The sequence below is a fragment of the Lithobates pipiens genome, unplaced genomic scaffold (assembly GCF_037356315.1).
Source record: "Lithobates pipiens isolate NorthernLeopardFrog02 unplaced genomic scaffold, aLitPip1_a1.2 Scaffold_22, whole genome shotgun sequence".
Taxonomy (NCBI): Eukaryota; Metazoa; Chordata; class Amphibia; order Anura; family Ranidae; genus Lithobates; species Lithobates pipiens.
In genome coordinates, this window is record NW_027507784.1 from 198,130,457 (window position 1) to 198,155,107 (window position 24,651).

Genomic DNA, 24,651 nt, shown 5'->3' on the forward strand with positions numbered 1-24,651 from the left:
GCGAAGTCCCTCAAGGCTCTCCTTTGTCACCCGTTCTCTTCAACATTTACATTCGCCCACTCCTTCAAATCATCAGATGCTCAGATCTCTGCTTCCACTCTTACGCTGATGACACGCAACTTTATTTCCAGATCAATGGAAAAAAAGATCACCAACAACAACTTGAAAACTGCCTCAAATCAATAGAGGACTGGATGACCACCAACTCCCTCCAGCTGAACGAATCAAAGACAGAGCTTCTTATCTTGTTAAGGGTAGTTGTCCTGCTGGAAGGTGAACCTCTGCTCCAGTCTCAAGTCTTCTGTAGACTCTAACAGATTTTCTTCTAAGATTGCCCTGTATTTGGCGCCATCCATCTTCCCTCAACTCTGACCAGCTTCCCTTGTTGAAGAAAATCATCCCCACAACATGATGTTGGTGACAGTATTTTGCTTTGATGATGCTGCCACCACCATGTTTCACAGTGGGGATGGTGTGTTCAGGGTGATGTGCAGTGTTAGTTTTTAGTTTTCCACCACACAGTTTTTTTTTACTTTGAGGCCAAAAAGCTCAATTTTGATCTCATCTGACCAGAGAACCTTCTTCCACAGGTTAGCTGTATCCCCCACATGGCTTCTCGCAAACAAGACTTCTTATGGCTTTCTTTCAACAATAACTTTCTTCTTGCCACTCTTCTATAAAGGCCATATTTGTGGACTGCACGATTAATAGTTGTCCTGTGGATATTCTCCCACCTGAGCTTCGGATCTCTGCAGCTCCTCCAGAGTTACCATGGGCCTCTTGGCTGCTTCTCCAATTAATGCTCTCTTTACCCGTCCTGTCAGTTTAGGTGGATGGCCATGTCTTGGTAGGTTTGCAGTTATGCCATTCACTTTCCATTTTCAGATGATGGATTAAATAGTGCTCCATGAGATGTTCAAAGCTTGCAATATTTTTTTATAACCTAACTCTGCTTTAAAACTTCTCCACAACTTTATCCTGGACCTGTCTGGTGTGTTCCTAGGCCCTCACTAAGGTTCTCTAACAAACCTCTTAGGGCTTCAAAGAACTTTATACTGAGATTAAAATTACACACAGGTGCACTCTATTTACTAATTAGGTGACTTCTGAAGGCAATTGGGTCCACTAGATTTTAGTTCAGTGTATCAGAGTAAAGAGTGGGCTGAATAAAAAATGCACACTGCACTTTTCAGATATTTATTTGTAAAAAAATGTTGAAAACCATTAAAGCGTAACTCCATTTTTGTTGAGAAAAAAACATTCCCCTCTGCGTGATCTATGCACATTGCAAGGATAATATTAACAACCTTTGTTGCAGATTGCTACCTTTTGTTATTCTGAAGTAAGCCATGTGTGTTTGTCTGTGCCTCTGTACTGAGTGGGTCTAATGGCAGTGATTTCATAATTACCTGTCAGGTGTGCAGCTGCAGGGCACTAATGAGGAAATCTGCTGGGCCGGAATCCATTTAGATGTGTTCCTATTGAAAGTATCTCTCCAAAAGTTTAATTTTTGTTGCAGGGGATGCCTGAAATATACTTGTATCTTAGGCAGACTTCTGAGAAAATCAGTGAGCCAATCACACAAGCAGGAAATTAGGTTTCTGGGGAATGGTCAGTACCACTCTGTATATCAGTATATATATCAATATAGTCATATTGCAATGTTTGCTATTTTTTCCCCCACTAAAGTGGAGTTACCCTTTAACCATTTTATTTTTCTTCCACTATTTTCTATCACATAAAATCCCAACAAAATACATTTATGTTTTTGGTTGTAACTTGACAAAATGTGGAAAATTTCAAGGGATATGAATACTTTTTCAAGGCACTGTAAATTGAGAGCGCTAAATAACTACCTGTAATAAAAAAATACAGTCATTTTGAACTAAACCTGCTTTAGGTTCCATGCACACTAAAGCTCAAAAACGGCCATTTTTGGGAGCTTTTTTTAACAGCCCACAAACTCCCCTCTATGTTATCCTAAGTGTCCACGCACACTTGGACGTTTATCAGCAGTGGAATTTATGGGGCTGTTGTCTGAACACCCTACAATCGCATTCAGGAGCTGTTTTTCTGACCACAAAAAAATGCTAAAAAAAAAAAACTTTATGAGCATTTGACATTTTTTTGTAATGTTGGAGCTTAAAAAAAACAAAAACAAACTGGAAATCTTGTGCATACAGGAAGCAAAGTTTGTCTTCCCACCCTCCCCTCTTGCTGCACACATGTCTGCTGAGTCCTGTGCAAAATGGCAAAGGACATTTCACAGTCACAGCTCACTGCTGCAGTGCAAATGCACCTTGCAGTTTGGGACTTGTCTCACCCTAGACATGGGGACCGTGTATCCAAAAGGAACAACTGGAATGAGATCTGGCGCAGCCAACAGAGGACTGGGATGAAATGAGAGCCATAGTCAGAAGAAAGATTGACGTACGTGCATATGTGTGCATGTAGGTAATGTGTTTATGTGTATGTTGTATATAGTTGCAAAAATGCTTAACCGATTCCAGACCAGCCGCCGCAGTTATACTGCGGCAGGTTGGCCCCCCAGCGCGAGCCATCGTAGCTGTACGTCGGCTCTTTAAAGCCCTGTACACACGGTCGGAGAATCTGTCGGAATACATCTTATCGGACCGTGTCGTCAGATAATCCGACTGTGTGTGGTATGCATCGGACTGATACCGTCCGACCCAATTTTCCAACATGTTGGAAATATTTCCCCACCAACTGGGCCGGTCGGACCTAATCCGATCATGTGTATAGCATTTTGATCGGACCAAGTGCCACGCATGCTCAGATCAAATTCCTACATCAAAGCTATTGGCTACTAGCCTGAATGTAGTCCCATCGTAACGAAATTACGTCATCACGTTCTGAAAGATTGGATTTTTTGCCAACTTGGCCCGACCGTGTGTATGCAACAGTTTCGGACACAATCCGTCGGATTTTGGTTGGCAAAATCTCCGACCGTGTGTACAGGGGCTAAGAGGTGCCCGGCGGGAGAACATGCTCTGAGAGTCTGCAGCTTATCAGAAGGGAGAAATACTCTTGCTTCCATGGAGTCCAGCAGTAAGCCTAGGTACTCCAAATGCTGAGTCGGTACAATCACAGACTTTTTTAGGTTCAACAGCCACCCAAATTCCTGCAGGGTCTGCATGGTGATCACCACATCCTCCTCTAATTCTGAGGTGGAAGATGCCCTTAAGAGGAGATCATCTAGGTATCCCATGATCGTGATCCCACGTTGCCACAGCAATGCCAAAACTGGAGCCAATACCTTGGTAAGGACTCGGGGGGCTGATGCCAGACCAAAAGGAAGAGCCACAAACTGGTAGTGGGCTTCCCCGACTGCAAATCGCAGAAACTTTTGATGCCGAAGGAATATGGGTATGTGCAGGTTCGCATCCTGGATGTCTAAGGATGCCAGGGAGTCCCCTTGATGGAGTGCAGCGACTATTGAGCGAACTGATTCCATTCTGAACCTCTGCACTTTTACAAAGTGATTGAGGGCTTTTAGGTCCAAGATTGGACGTACCCCTTCCTTTTTGGGGACTATAAACAGATTTGAGTAGAACCCCTGGAAATGTTCCGACTCCGGAACAGGTACTATCACCCCGTGACTCAGCAGGTCCCTGACCACCCCCAATAGGGCCTCCCGGTGAGCCAGGAGTACGGGCATGCTGGAGGGGAAGAATCTGTTTTGTGGCCAAGAGAGGAACTCTATTTTGTAGCCTGAGGAAATCAGATCACAGACCCATTGGTCAGACAGCCGAGAGGCCCACCGGGCTGCAAACTCCCAAAGGTAAGGTGGCCCCCTACCCGTGTTGCGGGTGGGGGCAAACCTTCATGCGGTAGCACTTTTGCTCGCAGGCTTGTGGTTCCAGGGACGCTTTTGTCCTTCAGAAGTCATCCTGTCGGGCTGGGAACGCTTAGCAGAAGCCCTAGGCGGACGAAAAAAGCCTACGGCTTGGCTCCTTAGCCTTCCTGGCCTGTGGGAGTAGCGTACTCTTACCACCTGTGGCATTTTTAATAATGTCATCTAATGAGGCTTCAAAGAGCCGTTCGCCAAGGAAGGGTAGATCCATCAGGGCTTTCTTAGGTTTTAGCCAAATCAGGTGCCTCAGCACCACTGCTGACACTGAAGTCCTGGATAACAGAAGAAGGGTATCCAGGGCTGTGTCACAAACATACTTAAGGCCTTGCACTAACTGGTCCACTAGTTCCACGCAGACAGGAGAAGCCTGTTGCTCCCCCAATTCACGGTGCAAACGTTTTGCCCACTCAGTAAGTGTCTGTGACACAAGTGCGGATGCAAGTACTGGTTGCATTGCTGACCCCATAACTGTAAACAAGAAACGAGCCACTGCCTCGGCCTTCCTGTCCGTGGAGTGCTTAACTACTTGCCGACCGTCAGCTGTCAAATGACGGCCAGGCGGCGCAGCTCTTGTGGCGGGAGGGCGTCATATGACGTCCTTCCATTTAAACAGGGAATGCGCACGATCGTGCGCATCCCTGTTCCTTCAGTGGCAGCGTGTCACGGAGACACCGCTCGCCACTGAGGGGGGTGAACAGCCATTGGGTATGGCTGTTTACCACATGATCAGCCGTGATGAAGTCACGACCGATCACAGATGGTTACATCCCCACTGTGCACGCCACATGTACGCGATCGCGCTGCGCGTTCCCGGGAACACTGCTTTTCACCGACGCTGGGAAACAGTCATTGGCTGTTTCACAGCCGATCACTAAATGTAAACAAACCGCGTTAAGGAGATGTTACTGGGTTCTCCTCCTCACACACTGATAGTGTGTGAGGAGGAGATTGCGGTAACATCTCGTTACCACTTACAGTGTACACACCAATCACACTGATTGCCCCCCCTCCCCAATAAAGAGGACCTGTCATCACCCATCATAGTACCTGTCACTCACAGTCCATCAGAGTATCTGTCACCATCCATCAGAGTACCCGAGTATCTGTCACCATCCATCAGAGTACCCGAGTACCTGTCACAGCCCATCAGAGTACCCGAGTACCTGTCACAGCCCATCAGAGTACCCGAGTACCTGTCACAGCCCAGAGTACCCGAGTACCGGTCACAGTCCATCTGAGTACCCGAGTACCTGTCACAGCCCAGAGTACCCGAGTACCGGTCACAGTCTGAGTATCTGAGTACCCGAGTACCTGTCCCAGTCCATCTGAGTACCCAAGTACCTGTCACAGTTCATCTGAGTACCTGTCACAGTTCATCTGAGTACCCAAGTACCTGTCACAGTCCATATGAGTACCCGAGTACCTATCACCGACCTTCAGAGTACCCAAATATCAGTCACCAGGCCATGAGAGAACCTTTCACCAGGCCATCAGAGTACCTGTCAGCAGGCCATAGAGTACCCGAGTACCTGTCACCAGGCCATCAGAGTACCAGAGTACCCATCTGCAGCCCATCAGAGTACCCGAGTACCAATTTGCAGCCCATGCCTCATAGAATATACGTTGGGGTGTTTGCTTTCCATAATGGGGTCATTTTGTGGGTAATTCAACTGTCCTGGTGCTCCAGGACCTTCAAAAAATGTGATGGGTAGGAATGAAATGAGATGTAATTTATGCTCCTAGAACACCTGAAGGCACGGCCTCAATGTTAGGCCTCCCTATGTGACCAGGCTGTGTAAAAGTCCTACACATGTTGTATCGCCATACTCGGGAGGAGTAGTAGAATGTGTTTTGGGGTGTCATTTTTGCTATACGTGCTATGTGTTAGAAATATCTTATAAATTGACAACTTTGTGTAAAAAAAACTTTCCAAAAACGTCTGGAAAAAAAATGAACCGTTCAAAAGACTCATTATGCCTCACAGATTATACGTTGAGATGTTTGCTTTCCAAAATGGGGTAATTTTATGGGCAATTCCATTGTCCTGGTACTCCAGGGCCTTCAAAAGTGTAATAGGTGGCTGTGAAATGAGATGTGTCCTTTTTGGTCGTAGAACGCCTGAAGGTACTGCTTCAATGCTGGTGCTCTGTATGTGGCCAGACTGTGTAAAAGTCTCACACATGTGGTATCGCCATACTCGGGAAGAGTAGCAGAATGTATTTTGGGGTGTAATTTGTTGTATGCATATGCTGTGTGTGAGAAATAACCTGATAATGACAATTTTGTAAAAAAAAAAAAAAAAAAATCTTAATTTTGCAAAGAATTGTGGTAAAAAAAATGACAACTTAAAAAACTCACCATGCTACTTACTTATTACCTTGGAATGTCTACTTTCTAAAAAGGGGTCATTTGGGGGGTATTTGTACTTTCCTGACTGTTAGTGTCTCAAGAAATGAGATACGCCTGATGTACTGAAGGCCTGATCAGATGTGATCAATTTTCAGTGACTGGCATCATAGTTTGTAGACTCTATAACTTTCGCAAAGACCAAATAATATACACTAATATACACTATGTAGCAGTATAAATTTTGTCCAAAATTTATGAAGAAAAATTACTAATTAGCAAAATTTTATGACGGCAACAAAGAAAAAAGGCATTTTTTTCACAAAATGTATGTTTTTTTTTAATTTATAGCACAAAAAAATAAAAAACCCAGTAGTGATTAAATACCACTAAAAGAAAGCTCTATTTGTGTGGAAAATAGGACGCAAGTTTCATATGGGTAGAGTGTTGGATGACTGAGTAATTGTCATTCAAACTAAGCGCGCTGAAAGCTGAAAATTGGTCTGGTCAGGAAGGGGGTGTAAGTGCACTGTATTGAGGTGGTTAAAGGCAGGAGTCCTCTCTACCGGGCTTGTGGTTACTTTTTTTAACCTAGATACTGGGGGGTCCACGACCAGAGGCTCTCCTCAAAGGTGTAACGCACCTCCATGTATTTGGGAACCGAAAAGGTCAGTTGCGGTCGACCCCATTCCTTGTATATGAACTTATCGAAATAAGTCAGATACAGGAATACCTTGGGTGTACGGGCAGGCTTACAGGACCCAAAAGGGACCTCTACATCAGCAGAGGGATCTGCTGGCACCTGAATTTTCAGGGTATCACGCACAGCTGTGATAAGTGCTCTAACAAGCGTTTTGTCGCGCACGGACCCGGGCTCATCCTCACTGTCCGATCGGTCCTGGTCAGCGTCGTCTTAAACTACAGAACAGGGGTCACCAGCCTCAGCAGAGCCCGAGTCTGCGTCAGAGCTCTCCCCGGAGGATGGGGGGGGGGGCAGGGGCCATTTATTTTACCACAGTTGCGCCCACGCACCGCCTCCATCTTGGCAACAAACAAATTAAGGACCGCTGACAAAGCGTCCAGAGGCACTGCGCTGTCTGTAGGCGAACCGGTTGCAATTGCCTGGATTTCGGGGGAAGCAACACCAGTTTCTGAAGCCATGCTGACCCTACCCTGTCTGCCACCTGTTGGGGACTTAGGACAGTGATGGTCCCACCCTCCTAACTGCTGCTGGCTGAGGGGCTCTTCCCGCAGGACTCACCACCCTGACCGAGTTCTGCGCCATCCAGCTAGGTGTGCCTGTGTCAGCTCCCAGATGCATAAGAGACCAAACCCTGCTGTGCTGAGCTGTTCTGAATAGCGTTGAAAAACAGTTCAGGCTTCAACAAAATGGCCGCTGAGCATTCCAGTATAAAGGACATAATCATAGGGAAAATGGTTGCCGGATTACAGGAAAATGAAGACAGAGCATGCTGCTCCTTGGTCACACCAAACATGGCCACAGAGCACTGTATGCAATGAAGAACAGTGAAAAAAACAGGCAGAGAAATGGCAGTAAAACAGCGATCAGCAGACACAGCCTCCAGACACCTCAGGGGAGAGATCTACACACATCCAGGGGCACAGCTATCCAGCGCAGTCCCCCCCAGGTGGGAGCCCCTGTCTATGGCATACACACCGCTCAGCAGCCCATGCAGCATCCCCCACAGGGAAAGGGGGGAGGGAAGATAGAGACAGGGAGAAAAGAGGGAGGTGAGGGACCCCTGAATTGACCTCCCAGGGAATGCCCAGCTGCTCAGCCCCACCGAGGCAGGGAGAGCTGTACTTACCAGTCCTGAAGAGCTGGGAGACAGCTGGCCCGGCACACTGACGCACACATCAGTAGTCCAGTCATATGTGTGCCCCGGGGCATTACAACCACCAGCCGCACCTGGAGCTGGGAGCATGTCGTGGCCGACCCAGCACAGAGTTCTGGTCTGAACACGCTTACTGGCCAGGCTGGGGAGACTACAAGGATAAGGGTATCCAGCCTGTCACCAAGCCGGCTGTTGATAGCAGATCACAGGATCTTTAATCTTGCACAAAAAGCAAACTTCTGTATAAAAATCCACAGACCGATGGGCCCGCAGGGTTAAGGACCTAGGTCCTTCTCATTCACTAGGCAGAAAAAAACAGGCTGCAGTAGCAGGCTGAGGGGTTGTTACCCTTAGGCAGAACTAGAAAGTTCTAGTTTTATCATAACATTTTAACATGTTCTGCCTAGTCCTCTCCTAAAGGTGGCGCAACAACCCGATGGTCTAAGAATGGAGCTGTGTCAGTTGGTGATCTACAGAGAAAAGGATTTTACGGTGAGTACAAAAAATCCTATTTTTACAATTTCCAAATTGTATAGGAGCTCTGGATGGAAAGCATGTCCGAGTGAAAAAAAAAGACCTAACTCCGGTTCACGTTATTTCAACTATTAAAAGTACTTTTCGGTTGTACTTCTGGCATTGGCGGATGCAAATCTGCACTTCACATTTGTTGATGTGGGGGCCTACGGGAGTCAGGGGGATGCCCGAATATTCCGGTCTAAGAAAGGAGCTGTGTCAGTCAGTGAACGTAAGAGAAATTCCTTAGCCACCTGTTCCTACGTTTCTTCTGTTGGCTCAGGCATATCATTATTTAATTCCTACCACAGAGCAAGGTAGGTCTCCGGGTCACTTTTGCCACCGTGCTTGCACCCACCAGAAAGTAGTGATGTAGCGAGACGAACATTTGTACTTTTTACATGTGAAAAAAAGTCAAACTTTACAAAAAAAAAATTCTATTCATTTGAAAAAAAAATAAAAAATAAAAAAAAATCAACAGACCTGCAATTTTATTGGGGATAAAATATTGTCCAAGCAAAAAAAATAAAAATAAAAAAAAAAAGTTATAAAAAAAAAAATTATCCATGAAAAAAATATTTGGCATGTAAAAAAAGGCAAACAATATTTTCCCAAAATGTTATTTTTTTGCTTAAAATATGATTATTGGGGGGGGGGAGAAAAAAATTAAATGTTAAAAAAAAAAAAAATCAAAAAAAAATTCTAAGTACATGTGACTAAAATAATGACATACCTGAGTGTCACCAGGAGCGTTCCTCAGGAGACACGATCATCCTAATTTGGGTGTCCATTTGAGTAAGACGTGGTTGCAGCCACTCTAGAAGATTGTCAAACGTGCCAACAGACATCCTTGTAAAGTTAAAAAGTTTTCAGGATAGTTATGCAGCTGAATATGTAGGCTGGTGAGATATCCGGAAGATATGCGTTGGTCCATCAACGGATGGGTCCAGTACTGACGAAATCTGGTCCTGTCATGCAATTCTCTGTCTTCTGATCCGCCGCAACAAAATCAGGAGTATTTCCTGCATTGTCTTCAGGGCTGGATCCATAGTGAACGCAGCTAGCAACAGCAGACAGCAGCTCCCTGCCAAAGACAGTGTTCTCCCTGCTCTCCTAAAATGGCTCCTAGGGTTAAATTCAATTTTTCCAATGCATTGTGGGAGTTTAGGAATGCATTGTGGTCGTTTGTGTGTGTGCTTGGTGTAATTAAAAAATGTGCATAAACGCGACTCCAAAATGCTGATAAAAGCGTGTTTTTTCAAGCAGCGTTTTTTCTGCCAGCAATCCGACGTCCTGAAGTGTTTTTGTGCATTGAGCCTTACCCCTTTAGTAAAATCAACCCCACCATGTTTACAGCACAAGCTGAACTTTGATGAAACATTCCAGCACTGCCTGCCCCTTTGACTGCCCATATCTAACCCAAAATCTATAGGACTTATTCAGCTGTGTGTCTTGTGAAGATATTTGAATAGCAGGAGGCCAAATTAGTCTTGCCATCGACAGCATTATAGCAAATGACAGAACAGTCTTGGTATTCCTTTACAATATGCAATTTAAAAAAACTTATATTTTTAATATGAAACATAAATGTAGAAAATATTTACAAAAACACCAATATTTTTGATATTTACATTTTTTAAAAAACCTGAAGAATTTGTATTGGGCAGTTTACATCATAGACAAATTTTTTTTTTTTATGATCAGCAACAATTTGCCACTTCAGTCGAGCCTCATCTAAAGGGACGAAAAGATAAAAAAACATAAACACACAACATATTAATGAAAAGATATAGATATTAATTAAAATTACACCTGTAATTAAAGCCATGGGTCAGATACCCTGTATGTACCCACAGACAATACTAGCTGCTGCCTACCATGCCGATTTAAAACCTTTAAAACTCGGAATCACTGGCTTGTAACAAATATGTAGATAAATTCACACTTTACTGTCCGTGTTCTGGGTTAAGGACTAGAAAAAAAAAGTTCCAGTCACAGCATCAGCATGACAGCGTAAGTATTTTCTGCTATTGGTGCATCTATTAAACACACTTAAAAAGGGGTCTATAAGTATGCAGTGATTTTGTGTTTTGTTATTGTAAATATTTGAAATCACTTTGCAGTTGTGCGTTTTCATTTTGATACCAAGGAGTCTATTTATGTTAATCAACATGCACAAAAATGCATTGGGATTTGAGGTTCTATGACAAAAAACGAACTAAAACCTGTTTAACCACTTCCCGACCGGCGCACGCCGATGTACGTCGGCAGAATGGCACGGGCAGGCAAATGGGTGTACCTGTACGTAATTTGCCGCCCTGCCATCACACCACCGGCGGCGCACTCGTGTGCCGCTCGGGACCCCCGTGAGTCCAGTCGTGGGTCCCGCGCACTTGATCGCTGCGGGCATACCCGCGATCGTCTCACGGGGTGGATGAACTAGGAGATGCCATTGTAAACATCATCTCCCAGTTCTGCCTAGCAACAAGTGACGCTGATCTCTGCTCCATGTGATTGGAGCAGAGATCAGTGTTCACTAAAAGAAAGCCCAGCCCCCAACAGTTAGTAACACGCCCCTAGGAACACTTAACCCCTACACTGCCACCCACTGGTTAACCCCTTCACTGCCAGTGTCATTTACACAGGAATCACTGCATTTGTATAGCAGTGATTGCTGTATAAATGACAATGGTCCCAAAAATGTGTCAAAAATGTCGCAGTCACAATAAAAAAAAAAAAAAAAAAAAAAGTCGCTGATCGCTGCCATTACTAGTAAAAAAAAAAAAGATTAATAAAAAAATGCCATAAAACTATCCCCTATTTTGTAAACGTTATAACTTTTGCGCAAACCAATCAATAATCGCTTATTGCGATTTTTTTTACCAAAAATATGTATATGTATATAATATCTGCCTAAATTGAGGGAAAAAAAAAAATTTACATATTTTTGGGGGATATTTATTATAACAAAAAGTAAAAAATAATGCGTTTTTTTTTCAAAATTGTCGCTCTATTTTTGTTTGTTGTGCAAAAAATAAAAACCGCAGGGGTGATCAAATACCACCAAAAGAAAGCTCTATTTGTGGGGAAAAAAGGACATCAATTTTGTTTGGGAGCCACGTCTAACGACCACGCAATTGTCAGTTAAAGCGACGCAGTGCCGAATCGCAAAAAGTGGTCTGGTCTTAAGCCAGCAAAATGGTCCGGGGCTTAGGCCTCTTTCACACGGGGCGGATCAGTAAAGATCCGCCCCCTGATGATCCGCTCGCTCAGCGGGGATCGCTCCGTTGTCCCCGCTGAGCCGGCTGCGGACAGGGCGGTCTCCGCACACTGTGCGGGGACCGCCCTGTCAGCTCTCCGCTCTCCTCTATGGGGATCGGACGAGCACGGACCGTGTGTCCGTGTTCATCCGATCCGCTCTGCAGACGGACAGAAAAATAGGATTTTCCTCCGTCTGCAGAATCGGACATTTGCGGAGGCGGACAATAGCGGGTGTCTGCGGATGCTCATCCGCAGACACCCGCTATCCCATAGGGATGAATGTATGGCCCGTATTTCATCCGCAAACGGATGGATGAAATACGGACATACCATCCGCATGTATGAAAGGGGCCTTAAGTGGATAATCAACAACCCCTATAACATCAACTATTCACACTTGTTAAAAGTGACTGGAATTTTTATTTATTTTTTTCTTTCTAAAGCTACCTCAGCAAACTAAGCAAGGGAACAGTGCCTTGATTACAAAAGCAGAGACTTCAGCATAAAAACATACCTAGTTTTGTCTGAAACAGTTTGTAGGTTTCTGAGTTGCGAACTGTAGAAGCTACAAAGATATGCAACGACTTTTCAACTTTTTTACAGAGCAGAAGCTTGCATAGGATGTTTGAGAATGACGTTATTACATCAGGGTCATATACGACATCTGAAAGCCAGAAAATAAATAAATGTAAATGGTTTTGTAGAACAGTTTACAGCCTGTTTTTTGGCAATTTACCATAAATTATATATATATATATATATATATATATATATATATATATATATAAATAAATCTCCATCACACACACAACGGGTAAAGTAAGTATTGAACAGGTCACCATTTTGCTAGGCAAATGCATTTCTAAATGGTGCCACTGACAAGAAATTTTTACGAAATGTCGGAAACAGCCCATGCAATCCGTACATACAAAGAAACCCCCCCCCCCCCCCCCAAAAATAAATAAATAAATAAGTTCAGAAATTAAGTACGGTGTAATAAAAATGAAATGACACAGGAAAAAAAAAGTATTGAACAGACTAACAGAAATGTATTTTATACTTAGTACAAAATCTTTTGTTGGTAATGACAGCTTCTGTATGGAGAAACTAGTCGCATGCGTTGCTGAGGTGTGATTTTGGCCCATTCTTCCACAGTCTTCAAATCTTGAATGTTCCGTGGCCCTCTTCTATGAACTCTGATCTTTAGTTCTTTCCATAGATTTTCTTTTGGATTCAAGTCAGATAATTGGCTGGGCCATTCTAGCTTTATTTTCTTTGAGAGTTTCCTTGGCTTTGTGTTTGGGATCATTGTCTTGCTGAAATGTCCACCCTCATATCATCTTCATCATCCTGGTAGATAGCAGCAGTCTTATCAAGAATGTCTTCGTAAATTTTTCTATTCATCCTTCCTTCAACGATTTGAAGTTTGCCAGTATCGTATGCTGAAAAAACAGCCCCACACCATGATGTTCCCACCTCCAAACTTTATTGTTGGTATGGTGTTTTTGGGATGATGTGCAGTGCCATTTGACCTCCAAACATGGTGTGTATTATGGCATCCAAAGAGTTACATTTTGGTCTCATCTGACCAGACTATAGTTTCCCAGTATTTCACAGGCGTGTTTAAATGTTGTGCAGCAAAATTTAAACAAGCTTCAACATGCTTTTTCTTCAGTATTGGAGTCTTGCATGGTGAGTGTGCATACCGGCCATAGTGGTTAAGTGCATTACTTACTGTTTTCTTTGAAACAATTGTACCAGCTAATTTCAAGTCTTTCTGAAACTCTCCACAAGTGGTCCTTGGCTCTTGGACAATACGGCTCCATGCCCACTGGAGCTCATAAGCTACAGTTTATTGGAGTTTGGGCGTTTTTTTAAAAGCCCATAAACTCCACTCTATGTTAGCCCATGCACAAATGGAAGTTATTCCATGCACAAATGGAAGTTTTTTTAGCTGTAATGAGCAGTGGCGTTCATTGGCTTTTTCCTGAACGCCAGATTTGTGTTCAAAGTGCCATTCTTCACCGCCAAAAAACGACAAACGCATAAACGCTCATAAACACGCGTTACTTAGTGTTCGGCGTTCTATTTTTTCAATACATTGTGGGAGTTTGGAATGCACTGTGGGATTTTTGGAGTTTACTCTGTGTATTTTTATTAAAAACGCCCATAAACGCTAGTACAAAACGCTGTTAAAAGCAGGTTTTTCAACCAGCGTTTTCTGCCAGCAATCTGGCATCCAGAAAAAGATTTTTGAGCTTCAGTGTGCATGGAGCCTAATTCTGATAATTCTTTTCACTCCTTTATCATAAATCTTGCAAGGAGCACCTGGTTGTGTCCGGTTTATGGTGAAATTAAGTGCTTTATGCTTCCGGATTAGCGCCCAACAGTGCTCACTGGCACACTCAGAAGTTTAGAATCCTTTCTGTAACCAATGGCATCAGTTTGTTTTGCAACAATAAGGTTGCGAAGGTCTTGCGAGAGCTCTGCTTTTACCCATCATGAGAGGTTTCTTGTGCAATTCCTTGGTAATGAGACACCTTTTTATAGGCCATCAGTTGAGACCAAACCAGCTGATATTAATTTGCCCTGACAAGGGGCAGAGTTGCTAATTGCTGATATTGCTTTCTTCATGTGTTCAATACTTTTTCTCCCTATGTAATTTCAATTTTATTAGACCTAACTTAAATTTGTTTTGGTTTCTTTGTATGTTTGGATTGCATTGGTTATTACTTATGTGGTGAAAATTTCATGTCAATTGCACCTTTTGAAATAAATTTACCTAGAAAAATGTTCATTAGATTAGATAGATTTTACATTATGATGCAACCTAAAAATATTGTAACTAACCACTTTACCTTCAGAAGTTTTTTTTTTTTTTTTTTTTTTGCAAATATTAGTTTATTCAAAATTTTCACACATATAGGGTAGAGCCCCCAAACAAAAAGGGACATCATAGACAGTGAAGGTCACAGCCTCCAGAATGTGCAGCATAGTAACAGGAAATACGACTATCAGCTTCATATTACACCGTAAATAGTGAATCGACCCCACCAGGAACCCTCCCTCCGCCAATTCCGGCAAAAGGGGGGCCAAAGATATACCAAGTTCAGTGAATAACTCAAGGTCCAGACCCACAGGCCGAAATCACGACCGTTGTGAGCAGTCAGTAGGTCGCATGTATAAGAAAAGATTGGCAATAGCGCACAAACAAAAGAAAAAAGGGGAGGGTGAAAAATGCAGAAAGGGGGGATGGGATAGGAGAGAGAAATAGTGAGAGGAGAGGGGGAGGATTAAGGGAAAAGGAGGAAAAGGGAAGGAGGGACAAGGAAGAGATTAGGGAAGGGGAGTGGAGGCGATTCGGAGTACCCCGCATGAACGCCTGTTAACCAACCCAACTCCCCCTAGTGCCCGAGAAGGGCTCTGCCTTCTGTCGAGTACACAAACACATTCCAAAGGGACCAGGTCTTTCGGTAAATTTCTTGTCTATCCTGGGCAGTCATTATCAGATCTTCCATTTTGTTAATTTCTTCCACCCTCCGTAGCCACATGGCCACGGAAGGGGGAGTTTGTTGCTTTCAGAGCAGAGGGATACAAGATTTGGCCGCGTTGGTGAGATGGCGCAAGATTGACCGTGCATATTTCCTAGAGGGTAGGTCCGATATATGTAAGAGGAAGAAGGCCGGGTCATTCGGGATTTGCCACTCCGTAAATTTTTGGGCAATATTTCGGACTGCTGTCCAAAAGTCCAAGAGCTTGGGGCAGGACCAAAAAACATGTATGATCGTACCTCCATCCTCCCCGCAACGCCAGCAATGTGCAGACGCGTCCGGGAAGATAAGGCGGAGGCAGCTAGGAGTCAGGTACCATCTCGTGAGGATTTTATAATTCAATTCCTGTGTCTTGGTGCATATTGAAGATTTCAGGGTGAACCGTAGAACTTGTGCAATCTGCGCAGGCGTGAAGGTGCAACCCAAGTCCCCCTCCCATTTCGCGAGACTAGAGATACGGTGCGTCGGTGGCGGGGTATTTAGTAAAACATACATTTTAGAGAGAAGGCGGGAGATAGGTTCCGTGCCAGAGAAGTATTCCTCAAACACAGTCAGCGGTCTAGAATGAGCCGTGGGGTTCGGGATGGACTGAAGAAAGTGATGTAGACGCGCGGCATCCCAAAAATCTAAACCGTAGGGACCCCTGTGGTCCATAAGGGCACCAATAGAAACCCAGCCGTCTCGCGCTACAAACTGAGAGGCCCTAGTAAGGTCGGAGTCACGTAATCGTCTAAACTGCGCAGCCGGTAGACCCGGCGGGAATTTAGGGTTACCGAGAATCGGTGTCTGCGGGGACGACACGGTCGTCAGGGATTGTTGGAATGCCGCCCTCTCACTCTGGTATAGGGTGTTGCCTATAAGCGAGTGGGCTTTCACTTCCTTCGGTAGCGCGGCCCTGCACCATAGGGCAGACTTCAACGGGACTGGGCACTGGTGTTGCTCTATCTGGGCCCACAATTTGGTGGGGAGGTTACGAACCCAATCACCCTACTCAGGTGGGAGGCGCTATAATACTGCTTGACGTCTGGCAACGCCACACCTCCGTGTCGTTTTGGAAGGGACAGTTGGGAACGTGGTATCCGAGGCTGCTTCTGTGCCCAGACAAAGCGTGTAAACAGTGCCTGTACCTGTTTAAAATAAGCAGGAGGGATTTTGATCGGCAGAGTCTGAAATAAATACAGAAATTTTGGCAAGATGCACATTTTTAGTAGATTACATCTACCGAACCAGGAATGTGTCCCTTTGTGCCATGAGTCCAAGAGCAGCCTCGTCTTAGTCAGTAAAGGGGGGAAATTGCATGCGTACAGGTCTGCAAGGTCTGGAGGAATAGTAGTGCCTAGGTAGGTCAGGGCGGTCATTGTCCACTTGAATTGGAAGCTGGATTGCAGAGCAGGGAGCAACCGCGGCGGGATCAATATCCCCATGGCTTCCGATTTGGTAAAGTTGATCTTCAGGTTAGACAACTTCCCGTATACCTCAAACTCTTTGAGCAGGTTAGGTAAGGAAATGCCTGGGTTAGTCAATGTGAAAAGCATATCGTCGGCATATGCCGATAATTTGTGTTGCACTCCCCCCACGGTTACTCCCTGTATATCTGGGTTCAGTCTCACCGTGGCTAAAAAAGGCTCTAGAGTCAATGCAAACAGGAGGGGAGATAGTGGGCAACCCTGACACGTCCCATTAGTTATTGGTAGAGGAGTTGACAACGTCCCATTAACCTTAACTTGGGCAGTCGGCCTGGAGTACACCCCAAATATATGAGCAATCATTCGGTCCCCCAGCCCCACGTGCCAAAGTACTGCAAACATAAATGGCCAATTTACACGGTCAAAAGCCTTTTCAGCATCCGTGTTTAACAGTACGCAGGGTAATCCCGCTTTTCTCACCACATGGATCAGATTAAGCACCTTCGTGGTACCATCTCTGGCCTCTCGGGAAGGAATAAATCCAACCTGATCCAAATGAATCAGTCGCTGGAGATGGCCTGCCAGCCTAGTAGCTAAGATCTTGGTGTAAATTTTTAGATCTAGATTTAGGAGAGAGATCGGCCGGTAACTACCGCAGGATGCCGGGTCTTTCCCCTCCTTATGAATCACCGAGATGTGAGCGGCTAAGGAATCTCTAGTGAACTCCCCGCCCTCCCCTATTGCGTTAAATAGTGCAAGCATGGGCTGCCCTAGCAGATCTAACAGGCGTTTGTAGTATTGCAGCGTATATCCGTCCGGTCCCGGGGCCTTCCCTGGCTTCATTGTCCCTATAGCTTTATGGATTTCCATCAAAGTAATGGGGGATTCCAGTTCCTCTCTCACCGTCGGGGATAAAGAGGGCATTTGAGACTTTTCCAAGTAGTCGGTCAGGGCGGTTGGGGACGCGGGGTGCGTCTGTAGGTTGTACAGTTCCGAATAAAAATTTCTGAACTCACAGGTTATGTGCATGGGTAATTGGACCTTCCGGCCCCACGACATGGGGAACATACGTCAGAAGCCTACGTTCCCTGACCAGTCTTGCCAGGAGCTTCCCGCATTTGTCACCCGATTCGTAAGTCATCCTTCGGCAAGATTGAATGGCAGCTTTAGCGCTATAATGTAGTAGGTCCGTAATCTGCTTCCTGATCGTCAGTAGGTCATTTTCAGAGGATTGTGAGGGAGCATGTTTGTGTCTGGCCTCCATGACGCGTAACCGTTCCAAAAGCTGGTTCAGCTGTTCGGCCCGTTCCCGTTTTATCCGTGCACCGTGTCGTATTAGGACCCCCCGCACCACCGTTTTATGTGCCTCCCATAGAACACCTGGGGGACAGTCTGGGAGGTCATTTTCCTGCAAATAACATCGCAATGTTTTGGTGACATCATCCAGGACTTCCGGGGTCTGTAGGAGACTTTCGTTTAGTCGCCAAAATCTATTCGTCATGGATGAAGCGTCAGTCAGCCTGTATGTAAGGGAGATCGGCGCATGATCCGACCAAGTCCTGTCGCCGATGGAAGAGCATTCAACCGCGTGCAATTGGGAGTGGGGAATTAGAAAGTAGTCGATTCTGGTATAAAGTTTGTGCATGGGGGAATAAAACGTGTAATCCCTTTCTCCCGAATGTTGTAGCCTCCAGATATCAATAAGTTGTGAGTCATGTAATGTCCTCGCAATGCGTTTAAGCTGAGCAATCGGCATGGATGTCCGGCCAGACGACGTGTCCACAGAGGGAACCGGCGGGGCATTAAAATCCCCTCCGAGCAGCAATTGCCCAACCTTAAACTCCTGTAGTTTTTCCATGGTCCTCTCCAGAAAAGTGGCTTGGAGTTCATTAGGAGCGTATACGGCCGCCAAAGTCACCTGCACGTGACCAATAAGCCCCTTAAGGAACACATATCTGCCTGAAGGATCCAACAGGGATCCCTGGCAACGCCACGGAAGTCTACTAGAGAGGAGTATGGAAACCCCTTTGGATTTAGCTAGCGGGTTGGTGGAGTGATACGTCCATTGGTAGTGTCTATTGCGTAGGTATGGTAATGCATTCGGCTTAAAATGGGTCTCTTGTATAAAGGCAATATCAGCACGCAATCTTTTCAAATCAGCTAGAAGCATGCGGCGCTTTTCCGGCGTATTAAGGCCCTTCGCGTTAAGTGACAGGACGTTCACACGGGGCACCGCCATGTAACAACCGGGGGGACCTCCGAATCGGAGAGAAGGGGGAGGACGGGGAAGAGAGAAAGGGGGGGTACACCGGGGCGGGTAGACGGGGCCGGTAAGGAGGGAGGGTGCAGAAGGGGTCGGAGCGGGGAGAACGGGACGAGAAAGGGAGGGAGGGGAAGAGAATCTAGAAAGAGGGGTGTAGCGAGAAAGAGAGAAAGAGAGAAAGAGAGAAAGAGAGAGAGAGAGAGAGAGAGAGAGAGAGAGAGAGAGAGAGAGAGGAAAATCCGAAGACAGAAGCTGTTATGGAAAAAGAGGGGATAGAAGAGGGAAGAAAGAGTGGAGAAGGGGGAAAAGAAAAACACAAAAAACTGTAACACGGGAGTGGGCCTATTGCCCTCGTCTCCCTACAACTCAAGTAAGAGCATATAATGTCCCAGGTGGAACTAACCGTGACCCCTAGGGCAATATGCCGGCCTATTGGTGGGGACGAGACTGACAGGAAACCAGAGATCCAGCTCCACAGGCCCGCCCCCGCCTCTTATAGGTCATAGATGCACCATGTGCAACCCCTCAAAACCTTTCAACATAAATATATAAAATAAATAACCAAACCACAAGTTAACATTTCAAGTAAATCAGACAAATAAAGCAGAGAGCCATATTAATGAGCAACAACCCAGACGAGATGGTCAACAGGTCATACCGTATCCGGGTAGGGCAACCAGAGGCCCCCCCGGGCACATACAACCAGCTCCCCCCACCCCCCCAAACAACAAGTGCCGCCCACTGGGACGCCCGGTCAGGAACGTCTTCCCTCATACAATATGTTGAAACAATGTAGGCCTCTTATTAAAAAAAAAATTACAAGTGATGTGCTTGTACCATAGCCCATAATATTTATACAGTAGACAGAGACCCAGTCATGTAGAACATAGAGCAAGGGAATGAAAAGATGAAAAACATCCCACCCCCCTCCCCATGGAGAGCACTGCAGCTAGGTCCCACAACCATTCAGCAAGTGTAAGGGCCGGCAAACAACCAAGCTCCTGGGCTAAAAGTACCGGTTGTGCAGAAACACTCCCCGTCCGGAACATTTACATTGGCAGTCCGGCCGAAAAAACATTCCAGTAGTGTCCGCCCGCCGGGTTTAGACTCCCCCGCTACATGTAACGGAGGAACTTGCAGACAACACAGTAAAAAGCCATTCCGCTCGGCGAGGAGCACCGTCACAGCGGTGAAGTTCAGCAGGTAATTTGTTCCAGCACCAACCTAGAGTCTACGGTAGGCAATGCCCCCCATCGAGGGACCTGTAACATGTGGGGACATCTCATCATGGGTGACCCAGAGGTAGTGACCTGCGGTTCGACTTACGATCCGGTAACAAGAGACGAGTCGCTGCAAGGGGTGCAGTCTCCCTGTGAAGTATGCAATAGAGGGGCTCCACAAACGGCACTCGGGTGGGGAGTGGCAGACATGGTAGTAGCAGAGAGGCAACCAGTGGGGGGGGGGGGGTATCAACCGCCTAGGTCGCAGCCGCAGTCCAGAATGTCCGCACATCAGAAATAACAGCAGCGGCGGCGACCATCACAACGGCAACGGCGAGCAGGGGGGGGGGGGGAGGGAGAGCAGCAGGCAAGGGATTATAAAAGAAAAGTTACCTCAGAGCTCGCGGGAGTCCTCCCCTGAAGGCGCCCTGGGTCTGCGGCGTTGTCGCTGCTGTCTGGGCGGCCAGTCACCTCTTCTGCTACGGTTCGGGTCTGGTCCCTGCGGGCGGGGTAAAGACGTCAGCCAGTTCGGGACCGCAATAGGCTCCACATCCAGGAACCCAAACAAAGCAGGTAAGGAGTCCATGGTACGGAGAGTGAAGACCCGTTGGTCCTTACAGAACGTGACTGACAGCGGGTAGCCCCAACGGTATGTAGCTCCACAACGCCGTGCAAGATCCAACAGGGGCTTCAGTAAGGCACGTCGCTGAAGGGTGGCACGGGAGATGTCCGGGAGGATCCTCACCTCAGCACCATCAAACTCCAAAGTAGGGGCCTCCCAGGACTTCCGCAGGACCTCCTCCTTGAGGCCATAATGGTGCAGCCGGCATACAACATCCCGCGGCCTGGTCAGATCTGCGGACCTGGGCCCCAGAGCACGGTGCACTCTATCAAACTCCAAGCGGGATGGTAAGTCCACTCCAGGGATGCTGCGGAAAATTGCAGCGACAGCGTCCGCCAGATCCTCAGATCCCGTCGCCTCAGGTAGCCCCCGCAGCCGCAGGTTGTTTCTGCGGCTGCTGTCTTCCATTTCTTCCAGCCGCAATTGCTGAGAGAGGAGCATGTCCACGTGTGCCGCCTGTGAGGCCTCCATTGCCTCCACTCGCTGCTCCAGGGCCGAAAGGGAATGTTCCCCGCCAGTGACCCTAGCAGCCAAGTCCTTCACTTCTCCCCGGACGAGGGCTATTTCTTTACGGTGAGTCTCCTCCACCTTAATCGATCAAGGCGGTGATGTCGGCTCTCGTAGGGAGAGCTTGCAATAGCAGGCGGAGGTCCGCATCCACCGGTTGCGCCGTTCGGGGGGTCTCCATAACGTCCAGGGCACTGTGGGGCGCTGGGGGTGTTCCCATGTGTGGGGCAGGGAAGGAAGCCTGAGAAGCCTCCGAATCCAGGTCTGGTGAGGAGCAAGTAGCCCGGTCAACATCCACGTGGGCTCGCTCCGGCGCCATATTGGGGTCCGGGGAGCGGTGCTGAGAGAGATGAAAAAGCCTCCCAATATCACCCGAATGCGGTGCAGGAGTCGGCGGTCGGGTAGATTTGCCTTGTTTGTGTGCGGTCTTTTTCTTTGAGGTGGGCATAGTGCGGTCCAACTGTAGAATTTATCCGGTGAGGCGAGAGACGGCCGGGAGCTCAAGCGTTGCAAGTCTCTATCCTTCCATGTCCAGGCCACGCACCCCCGGTTTTTTTTTTCCCTCCTTCATGACCAGGCTGTTTTTTGCACTGTGCCAATTTAACTGGCAATCGCTCAGTCATGCAACACTGATATTTACAGCATTTTTTTTTCACACAAACAGGGCTCTCTTTTGGTGGTATTTGGTCACCACTGGGTTTTTTATTTTTTATTATTATGTAGACTTAAAAATAGACTGAAAACTAAAAATAAAATAAAAATATATATTTTCTACTTTTTTATTAAAAAAACATAAAAAAAAATGTCTTCACAAATTTAGACCAAGATGTATTCTGCCACACGTCTTTGGTAAAACAAACCCAATAAGTGTATATTCATTAGTTTGTGTGCAAGTCATAACATCTACAAACTATGGTATATGTACTGGGATTCATGTAGCTCTGACTTTCTCACAATCACATTTCTTGAGGCGCTAAAATGCCAGGACAGTACAAACACCCCCCCTAAAATTACCCCTTTTTGGAAAGTCGACACCCCAAGGTATTTGCTGAGAGGCATGTTGAGTACTTGGAAGATTTTATTTTTTGCCACAAGTTTTTGGAAAATAACAAAAAAAGTTTGTTTTTTAATACAAAGATGCCATTTTAATGAGATATTTCTCGCACATGCCATGGGAATATTTGGAATTACACCCCAAAATACATTCTGCTACTTCTCCCAAGTATGGGGATACCACATGTGAGAGACCTTTGGCAGCCTATCCATGTACAGAGGCTCATAATCCAATAAGCACCTTTAGGCTTTCAAGGGGCATTAATTACGCATTGGATTTCCTGACTACCCATCACATTTTCGGAAGCCCTAAAATGCCAGGACAGTATAACCTCCCAAAATGACCCCTTTCTGGAAAGTAGGCACCCCAAGGTATTTGCTGAAAGGCATTTTGATGGGAGTCACTTTTGGGCGCAGGGTGACCAAGAAAAGAATAAACCCTGAGAATATGATTGGATTATTTCAAATGGGAAAGTAATATTCATTAACAATATCTCTCAAGAAATATGAAGATTTTATCCCCTGGACACTGAGGTCTATGGCCAGGAAGTTTAACTCCTAATATGGGCATTCCAGTAAGTTCATTGTAAGAGACAGACCATCTATTTCTTAACAATGTTGCTTTTGTCTGGATAAGTAAATCGTGTTAATCTTGTCTGAGGCAGTTTTCCCTTCACCTATTAAGTGTGCTAATTAACTCATCTATTGTCTACTAGAGGAGATATTGACACTCAGAATAATGTGTAACGGGGGCTCGTTATGTAACCATTGTGTGATGTTGTGGGTGGATCCGGGTCATTGTTCCTGTGGGGCCTGCAGTATTCTCAAATGTATAAAAAGACCCTGCATTCATCTCAATAAAGATTCATTCCTGTTTGATCCTCAACACAGAGCCTCGTCTCGTCTTGGGGGAGAATTATCTGTATGGGTTCCTTGTTTGACTGAATGGAGTGTTTGGTAGCTGCCTTGGTGTTCGTGAAGGGAAAGACTTTAACCCCTTTCATACTCGGGGTGTCGTTACAGGCATGTTGAGTCTTTGGAATATCTTATATTTTGCCACAAGTTTAAAAAAAAATAATAATTTCTTTCTTCACTTCCCAAAAAGTTGTGGCAACAAACGAGATCTGCCAAATACTCGCGATGCCTCTTATCAAATACATTGGAGTGCCTACTTTGCCTACTTTCCAAACAGTGGTCATTTGGGGGGTGTTTGTAATATTGGCATTTTAGAACTTCTATGATCGGTAGTTAGGAAATCAAATACGCAAGTTATGCCATTTAAAAGCCTGAAGGTGCTCAATGGATTTTGGGCACCCGTACACAGCTAGGCTCTCAAAAAGTCTCACATGTGGTATCCCTATACACAGTAGAAGTAACAGAATGTGTTTTGGGGTGTTTGCAAGTTTGGCGCTGATCCTGCAAACACAGCATTTTTGGGGACACTATACTATACTGGACAGACACAGAAACTATACTAGTAATGGCGGTGACCAGAGAATAACAGTGCGACTGTGGTAGTGTGGAAAGCAATCAGGGACTGGTTCTACTGACACCAGCATTGCTAGTGACACTAATAAAGTTCTGACACTGATAAAGATTACAAATAAAGTGATCAGTAACAGTTCACTGTGCTAATGACACTGGGTGACATTGATGATCAGGAGGGAAATCAAGGGGTTATCTGTGTGCCAAACTACTCACCCTGAGCTCAGCTCTGAATAGTGAATGAAATAAGGGAGAAGAACCAGTTAGATCTGTGCTTCGATTGGCTAAGCTATCGGCAGGTTCAGCAGCCAAAATCATTGGCTGTGAGCCTGCTGACAAACTCATGCTCTGTCCAGCCACAGCACGAGCAGTAGCGAGCGCAAGCCTGTAAACCCAGAACAACAGAGCCACCAGCCAACGGTCAAGTTACAACTGTTGGTCGGCAAGTGACTTCAGTATCTTGCACAATCTGGTCATGCATGGACTGAAATTTTGATCGGCCAAATTTCAATCCATGTACCGATCAACTTCTGTACAACCAGCCTGTCTGTTTTTTCTGATTAATCAGTGCTGTCAGCTATAGCCAGCAGTACTGATCATTGTATTCTGATCGAGGGAAAGTCTCCCCACCATCAGAATAAATAAATCAGTGGAAGCAATTCACCCGTCCACATCAAAATGTGTGGATGGGGGA

The 24,651-nt window shown here is 45.9% G+C and overlaps 1 protein-coding gene across 3 annotated transcripts in view; it reads right to left on the reverse strand.

The window, feature by feature from the left end:
- Positions 1-10,123: 10,123 nt before the first annotated feature.
- Positions 10,124-24,651, reverse strand: part of EEF2KMT (eukaryotic elongation factor 2 lysine methyltransferase) — an 83,773-nt gene continuing 69,245 nt past the window's right edge. For all 3 annotated transcript variants that reach the window (XM_077448818.1, XM_077448819.1, XM_077448817.1), the window contains 2 exons: positions 12,365-12,514; positions 10,124-10,323 (listed from right to left, as the gene is read on the reverse strand). In XM_077448818.1, the coding sequence (XP_077304944.1) occupies positions 10,226-10,323; positions 12,365-12,514 (248 nt within the window). In that variant the 3' untranslated portion in view covers positions 10,124-10,225. The remainder of the gene's footprint in view (positions 10,324-12,364; positions 12,515-24,651) is intronic.